General features: G+C 42.2%; 1 protein-coding gene across 2 annotated transcripts in view; it reads right to left on the bottom strand.

Moving 5' to 3' along the window:
• Positions 1 to 7,348, bottom strand: part of scn3b (sodium channel, voltage-gated, type III, beta) — a 10,812-nt gene extending 3,464 nt beyond the window's left edge. Inside the window, exons 1-4 of one of the 2 annotated variants that reach the window (XM_008309619.3) lie at positions 6,581 to 7,348; positions 4,521 to 4,693; positions 4,213 to 4,441; positions 638 to 776 (exon numbers count right to left, since the gene is read on the bottom strand). In XM_008309619.3, the coding sequence (XP_008307841.1) occupies positions 638 to 776; positions 4,213 to 4,441; positions 4,521 to 4,693; positions 6,581 to 6,632 (593 nt within the window). In that variant the 5' untranslated portion in view covers positions 6,633 to 7,348. The remainder of the gene's footprint in view (positions 1 to 637; positions 777 to 4,212; positions 4,442 to 4,520; positions 4,694 to 6,580) is intronic. The other variant, XM_008309618.3, reaches the window with a different exon arrangement.
• Positions 7,349 to 8,418: the final 1,070 nt, after the last annotated feature.

Raw genomic sequence — 8,418 nt, 5'->3', positions numbered from 1 at the left:
GTTCTTTTATCTGAAGTGCATTGTGGGGCAGTCAATGCAGAAGTCGTGCTGCTGGACCAGGACCGCTGTTTTTGTAGGAGACACAAATTGCTTGTAAGAAAAAGCCTGTCACGCAGGATTGATGGAGTCATTACAGTGTCAATCAGATGGAATCTGACTCCACTGGTGCATTCCAATTGGTGTTGTCACAGCAAACAGAGTGTTACGAAAAGTCTAATGGACCTGCAAAGTAAGCACGTGTAAACATGCAGTTCACTTAGTAAAAAAAAAAAGGGTTAACAGCTTCTTGAATAGGTCTAGTCTTGGAGCGAGTGTGAGACAGATGACTATGGCTAACAAATTGAAACAATGTGTGGACTGTCTCCTCCGTCTACTTTTCTCTTGTTTTTTTTCAAAAATGTCTCCAAAATATTAAGTTGCTAGTGTTTCTCCCAACAAAAGTTTTCAGGGTCATGCTGCAGAACAAGAAAAAAGTTTTTTTTTTAAACTCTAAAACTCTGGTTGTGCTGACAACAGGTTTGTTTGCCAGACTCAGAGTTGTACTTAGCTGCTAACTGTCAGTCGTGCTGTAGCTCTGCCTTATCAGGGAGGGAGGCTATCGCTGCCAGCTGTCAACTGATGGATGTGTGAAACTCACGCCGTGTCCTGCGCCTGCTCATCAGACTTGGAGATCTTCCTGTAGCAGTAGACCATTTCTACCAGCAGCCAGAAGGTCAAGAATACCAGCAGCACATACATCATGATCTCAGAGTAGAAGGCTGTGGGATCGTCACTGGCTGCGGAGCACAAACAGGAAGGCACATGCATTATTCAGAGAGCGGCCCTTATCTGAGCGACTTTACTACTGATTATGTGGCTGAACGTTAATTATTCATGGCTCTGAGTAGGGATGCTAATCATGTTTCATCTTCGTGCAACACCGACTGATCCACGATCACCTCCATTGTAACAGATGTATTTTACAGTCACAGAATGAGAAGTAACTCAGTCCGTAAACGAGGGTTTTAGCTTTGGTTTACGCCACGTTGTATTTTCATCAGTGTCTGGACTGAGATAAAGAAACGATGCCTGAGCTACGTGGCCTACAGATCACCACGACTATTCCTCTGTTACAACAAGAGTGAAGCCGACTGAGTTAAAGGTGCCCTGTGGAGTGCCATGTCAAAAGAGTTAAAACAATTAAAAACCAAGACAATTAGTTAAAAACAAGTGTCCCTAAAGATACAAACAAAATGTGATGTCCAAATATCCTGGTGTACAATGTAGGGATGCACGAGTTAAAGTTAATTAACCAACCATTGTAGCGAGGTTTTCATTTGTGGCCTCGTACTGTACTCCTGTTTTTATTGTCTGTGAATGACAGACAATCATTTGCTGGAATTTTGATAGATTTGAAAAACATCCAAATATTCTTGTTTCAACATACGTTTGCTATCACTGAAAAGCGTTCTTCTGGTGAATGGAGCAGCTGTAGCCACAGTGGCAGCAGCTAGCACAGCAGCTAAAAGGAAACGAATGGAAATTTTAAAAAAGCAAGACGTTCAACAGAGACAGGGAAAATGAAAGATTATAGACGTGTGGGTGACTTTGTAAAACTTAGTCATTTATCAGTACTGTTGAAAAAGGGACAGAGCTGTTGTGTTTAGTCTGGTCAGACCTACGTGTCGCGCGCATTTCTTTTCACCAGGTCAACATGAAGGAAGGTCATGAGAAATTCATGACTTCCTAAATAGCACATACTCTAAAATTAACTGTTGTCAGTAACATGACAACCCCATAAATTTGGGTATTGGCTGCAAAAAAAAACATATCGTGCATCCCAAGATTCTAATTATAGGAAATAAAAAACAAAAGAAAATAGTGTAAAAGGAGGGAAAAAAAGTCATGTGTGCTCTGCTTCAGCATGCTCTTCATGCAGCTACCCTAATAAAAACTGAATATTTTTTACAAGTTCTCTTTAAACTCCACAAAGCACCTTTAAAAATGCAGTAAGGAAGATTTGAAAGGTCACAGTGGTTCTCAGGAGGAGTGTTTTTTTTCTTCCAATTTATGCTTCTGCAATGTATCAAATAAAAATCTAAAAATCCTCTAAAATTCCCCTTCAATAATATATTTCTGATTCTGATTCCAAAGAACAGTTATGGTTGTAGATTTTTCCAGCTGGGGGTCAAATAGCAAATACGGATTTGAGAGATAAGGAACTTTACAAAGAGGTTGAACCAAAGAGGGACAAAAGTATCAACGGGAACAGAAGAGGGATTTAAAAGGAATTATAAAAGTGTTTAATTAACTGTAGACAAAACCTGTCTTCTGAACTCGTCTTTGAAAAATGAGAAACCTTCACATTGCACAATGAAGCCTTTCGCTGCCGTTAATAAGCCACTGTGAACCTCTGTACCCCGGAGTGTGTACCAAATTCCAGAGAGCCTGCTGACCAGACAGCTGACAGCTTTTACTGATAGGATTCTGCAGCCACTGCAAATAGAGCCTGTTAGTGCAACATAATCCCTGAGAGGGCGGCTAAAGATGTTTGTCGTGGACAAATCCATTTCACTACTATCTGCAACATTACTGCAACATGACTCCCGAGCTCAGATGTATAAGACGCTGTCTGTAGGCTGGGTGAAATTTGATACCACTGTTGTATGAGATGGGCAGAAGGAAGCTTTTGAATGCAAGTCCTGTCATTTTTTAATTTGTATTTTTTCCTAATCGCACTTCGAAAAAAGGGTGTCTTTGGACACGACAACAAACCCTGGGATGAATCCAGCCCAGCTCCGTGTGCCACTGACAGTCAACGGTTAACCACATGCAAGTGGATGTTACTTTAAGGAAAATGGGAGCGAAGTAAACTGTTCCAAATATACACGTGGTGCTGTATATTCGACTGGAGGTGGAAAATGATTCATTCAGCAAGCCAGGCATTCAGGAAGCAGAATACATTACCCCGTTTAACAGAAAGCAAAGAAGTCGGTTTGAATTAACCCCTTCACTGACAACAGGGGGAGCTTTGACGGACGGGGAGGCAGACAAAACAAAACACATAATGATTCCTCTTCACTGCAGTCATAATAAGAGAGAGAAAGAGGGAGAGAGAGGGGAGAAGAAAAGTGCTGTTGTTAGTGGCACTCTACCGTCACACAGATGCATCGCCCAGTCAATGCTGCCAGTTAGGAAAACAGAATAAAAAGCACCATCTACACAAAACACTCTGATTCGTGTATTATCACAGGAGGGCCAGGTACAATACAAAAGAAACAAGGAGGGAGGGTGGGAGAGAAGAAGGGAGGGGAGGGGTCAACAGGATTCAGACTACTGTTTACACCATAATGATTTGAAAGTAAACCTGTTTGCAGCTGTGTAATAACCATTACCAGCTTCCCCTCCGTCACGCTGCCTCTCTGGGTTTGACCGACCAACAGCAGAGTGACATGAGCAGTTAAATCATTCTCCATCTACTGCTGGGTGAAAACTGGTTTTCTGCAGTTTAAAAAACCCCTGCTGGGTCACCACTTAACCCCCGGCTTGTTCCTGCATATGCTACACATCGCCTCGAGGGCTGTGAATATTTCATACTGTTTTTGTAGAAACAGCTTTGTTTTATGAGTCGATTGATGTCTAAGGGATTATATTTTAACCGGGAATTATAATGAGCACTGTTTTGTTACAAATTCAAAGTTAAGTTTGAATGTTTGAATGGTGCTGACCAATCAAAAAGCTGTAAAAAGCCATTTGAGTTTAAAGTTTTTTATAAGAAGCAGCAACAGTTTTTAAATGACTAGATTCATGTTGTGGAATATTTAATTTCTCCCTTGAAAGAAGCAGAATGTTTGTAGCACAGTTTGGATGTTGTGTTTTTAGATGCCCTTATTGAAGTACATACTGTAGTACATCCATTTAAAGTACATGTAATAAACATGACTTATGAGAGAAGAGCCAATATCCGAGGATACTCCGTATTGGTTTAAGACCTGGTCGTGGTCGTACCGAGTCAACACTCATATTTCTACAAATCAGACCTCCATCCCTTCTGACCACTGTCAAACTTAGCAGCTGTCTACATGTCACTGCCGGTTGAATTCGTGCTGAGTTTGCTGCATTAACTGGAGAGTGAAGCGTACTGACGTGGAGCCTCGGAGCTCGGCTAAGGCTGAGCACAGATTGCAGCAGATACGGAGCGAAGGGTAAAAAGTGCAAAACAGTAAGCCACACCTTTCTCTTTCACCTTCAGCGTGATGTTCTTCACGATGTACTCAGTTGGCGAGAAGAACTTGAACTCAAACAAGCGGAACACGTGGCACTCGTAGAGCCCACTGTCGTTGTAGGTGACTTTACGGATTTTAATGGAGACGTCCTGCAAGTCCTGACTCCCGATCCAGGTCAGACGGTCCTTAAATGGTCCATCCGGCTCCATGGGTGTGTCATTTTTATACATGTAAATCTAGGTTAAAGCACAGGAAAGTGCAATGTAATATTATGGACATGTGTAGGTGAACAACACGACAGTGTGAGTCTCTTACATGGATTTTTGGGGTGTCCTTTTCGGCTCTTGGCCTGTAGTACCAATCCACACGTGTCTTCACTTTGACTTCCTCCCTCTTCAAACAGGAGATGCAGGTCAACATCATGGGCTTCCCCAGGACCGCCTCAGTCTCCGATGTTGCATCGACACACACCGGCTGACAACCCTGGACTAGAGGTAAAGGAACATGTTACGATCAACTGAAATTAGTTATATTTTTCCAATCCACTGTTTAGGAAATGTACTACATTGGCACAAGGTTCCAGGTTTACCTGGTTACCAGGTTAGGCATTGACAAGAAGAGAGCCTAGAACAATCTGAGAAGATGAACCTGCTGTGATTTAATTGTGGTGATACAGCTGGGGTCACCCACTGTATCTGTTGGAGGACCAGAATTTTTTTTGGATTTTTGTGGAAGCAGCAGGAGATGTACTTAACCACGCATGTGCGAAGGTTTGGCCCAGTGTTCCACGATGTGACCCATCACTTCCAACCACACTGTAGTGGGCCACCCTCCACCCACCCACTTTGCAAGTTGATCATGTGCAAATGTGTCTCTTGAATTAGCACACCAGACATCTTTAGCAAAATAAAGATAACATGATATATTTGAGATATTTTAATATCATTATATTCAGCGTAGTGGACAGTAATACAGAAATACATTTTTTTTTATTTTATTATTGAAAACATAAAAATGTTGTGTAAGTCAAATTATCCGACTCTTAGTCAACTTGACTCAAATAAGAAATGGTATGTGAATGACAATGACAAAAATGAAGTATGACAAACACTAAAAATGACATTTCGTCATAAGACTTAGACTAATACTAAATAGGTGACAAAATGAACACTATTCCCTACATAAGTCCCATGCCCCCTACTGGGGCCTGCACCCCACTTTTGAACCCCTGCTATCAGCAGTTTTGATATATACATACATACAGTGATCAGCACACTGAGCTGAATTCACACTAACTAACTAACTAACTAACTAACTAGACATTACTTAAAGATCAACTGTGCTACTGCTCAACAGATTTACTCCTGAAGATTTTATTTATAAACAACAACTGTGCCAGACTCTTCCAATGCACGCTGAATTCACAACAGTCTTTATTCAAGAAGTGGGCGTATGCAGATGCACACTGCTGCAACACACTTTGGAGGTGTGCTGATAAACTGACCCAGTATTTCATATTCAGGCCATCAGCTTCTGTAATACAGCGTGAGACTCAACCTGCTGCAGAAGTCAGAACCTGAAGGGAGTTTTAGAGCTCAGTGGACGATGGAGAGATCTGAGTCATGGCATTGGTTAAGAAAACTTAAAATCATCCAGGCCAGTAATGCTGCCCTCTGTCCATCAGTGTGAGCTGACAGACTGTGGAGGAAATGAAATGACGTGAGAGACTTGGGGGAGGAGAGAAGCAATGTATTGTGGAAAACAAGGGGAGTGGAGGGACATTTTGTCTTGATGTGCAGAGGGCCAGGGAATAGAATATGAAAATAAGTGCTTTCCTGCAATATATTAGCGGTAAAAAATAGTGTGACACCTTCTGTTTGTCAAGTAGGCCAGTCATGTTAGAGAGAGGTTACCATGTGGATGCACTCATCTGTGTGCCAGTGCTCTGTGCTCTTATATAATAACCCAAAGTTACCCCTGGGGCAGAGAGTGACTACATTGATTTAAAGCCATCCATGTGTTTCCTCCCATTACTGAAAGCTCAAACACAGAGACCATGTCAAATGGGTTCAGAAAAAAAAAGTAGAAGTAGGAGGCGGACTTTACTTCACTGGGCCACAAATGAAATCTGATTTTGTAAGTTTGAACTGCACGATAAAACTCGCGAACATCATCCATACCCTTAGCAGTAAAACTCCATTCATTTACAGGTACATTCCTTCTTTGTATTGATTCCTCAGAATGTATTTCACGCCAGGTCACAAACTGTTACTTTTAAAATGTGTCTGCCAAAAAATAATGAAAAAAACCCTGGTCTTAAAACCATTGCACTTGCAGTATCCTCATATTTACTATCAACAAACGGTCAAACTTACCAAGTAGTAAAAGGACCAAAGTGAACAGATGTACCCTGGCTTGAGTTACCATAGTAGGCCCTGTGTGTAGCTGCTGGTGGATAATGTTGCACCGCTGCCTTTTGCAAAGAAAACGTCCTCTGAGAGTAGGCCTGGAACTTCAGAACCACGGACAGCGCCTCTCCTCGGTGGGTTCACTTCCCTCCTGGTCTTTTATAAAGAAATCCTCCGCCGACGGTCTGCTGTGAGCGGAGGCACCGTTTACAGCTACAAAATCAAATCTTTAAAGTGAAAAAAAGTGCATGGAAATATCACGTTCGACTCTCCCACGAATCCCGAGCTCACAGTCCGTCATCTGACCAAACACAACCTACATCGCTGCTTCCGCCCGTGTTAAATAAACAAGTGTAGGACGAGAGGCAAGCAACAGTTCCTTCGATCACAAACGATGTCATTCAGTCCAGGTTCAGCTAAAAACGGGAGAAAGGAGGTATGACGAAGAGGAGGAGGAGGAGGAACCTGTGGATTCTCCTATTTGGTACTTTCTTGTGAGAGATGCCGAGTCTTGCTCTCACACTTTAGGAACAAAAACAATAGGAAGAGTTCTCCTGCGTCTCCGCTCAGATAAAAGCACTATTGATTTTTTCAAGAAGTCTGTTTTCCTCCATTAACGATGACTGATGACATCCTCCAGCCACGGCTCACTGCCTTTGTTTTTCAGCAGACAGGAGCAGAGTGCTATGGTACGCATGCGTGAGTCACTCCCTCAGACGCTACAATGTGCACGACCACATCACTGTCGTTAGTGCAGGGCCGCATCCAAATCGTCTGTGTGCATGTTGACTGAGTGAGTGAGTGTGTGTGTTCAATACTGAATGCATATTTATAAACTTTATTAGGAGTCAGCTTTATTAAAGCTGTGTTATTAAAGTATCTACTAAGAATAGCAGTCTGCCCACACAGGCTTTGTTAGGAGTAGCATTTAGTAACAACATTTGTTGGAGCTGCATTTCATTTAAACCCTGACAGTGATTCAGTTCTTTCAGCTTTACGTCTGAAGCACACAACAACAACATGTCTCTTAGTGCAGCGGTTCCCAAAACGTCTGTAGCGTCAAGCCTTTTATAGATTAAAAAATACAAACTGTACAGAACCTTAAACTCTGCTTGGATTTAACAACTTCTGGCCACTTCCACAGAAAAAACACTACTCTCAGTTTGTTACAGATAGGAAGTCCTTTATTGGCTCCACAGTGGACAGATTCAACGTTTACACCTGGGTAAACGATGGTTCGAGGTCAAGATGTGGCCCGCTGTGCTCCAGCCTGCCAGACACTGCTACAAGACAAGGTATGGTAAAGACTGGTGTCAATCCTTCTGTTTCATGCATTACAGTGAACTGCATTTGGACTGTACTTCCTGTTGATGACAGAGATGATCAGAGTTCAGAGATCAGAGATCAAATGTGCCAAATTATCTTTTCATTATCTGTCTAAAGTTTAGGTTTATTTTTGTACATTTTATTTTAATTATAATGTTGAAAAGTCCCCCTCCCCCCCGACCCATTCTAAATCTGTGTATTTTTGGACTGTGGCGTGAAGCTGGAGTTCCTGGAGAAAACCAATTTACAGACAGAGAGAACATTCACAGTGAACTTGAACATCGATTACAGTCCAGTAACCACTTCTCCACCGTGTGGTCCTTACTCACACATTAAAAACTTCACCCCTCTCACACAGCAGTACTATCAGTCAACCATCACACTCAAACGTCCTGATTTTCATGCTGTAAAGAATAGGTTCTAACCACCCGTCCAACGGCCTGCACACACAGGCCCGTGTCTGTGTGTGTGTGTGTGTG

This window comes from Cynoglossus semilaevis, chromosome 4, assembly GCF_000523025.1.
Source record: "Cynoglossus semilaevis isolate Cse_v1.0 chromosome 4, Cse_v1.0, whole genome shotgun sequence".
Taxonomy (NCBI): Eukaryota; Metazoa; Chordata; class Actinopteri; order Pleuronectiformes; family Cynoglossidae; genus Cynoglossus; species Cynoglossus semilaevis.
The sequence above is the reverse complement of the archived record's forward strand: the minus strand, read 5'-3'. Positions and strand labels throughout refer to the sequence as shown.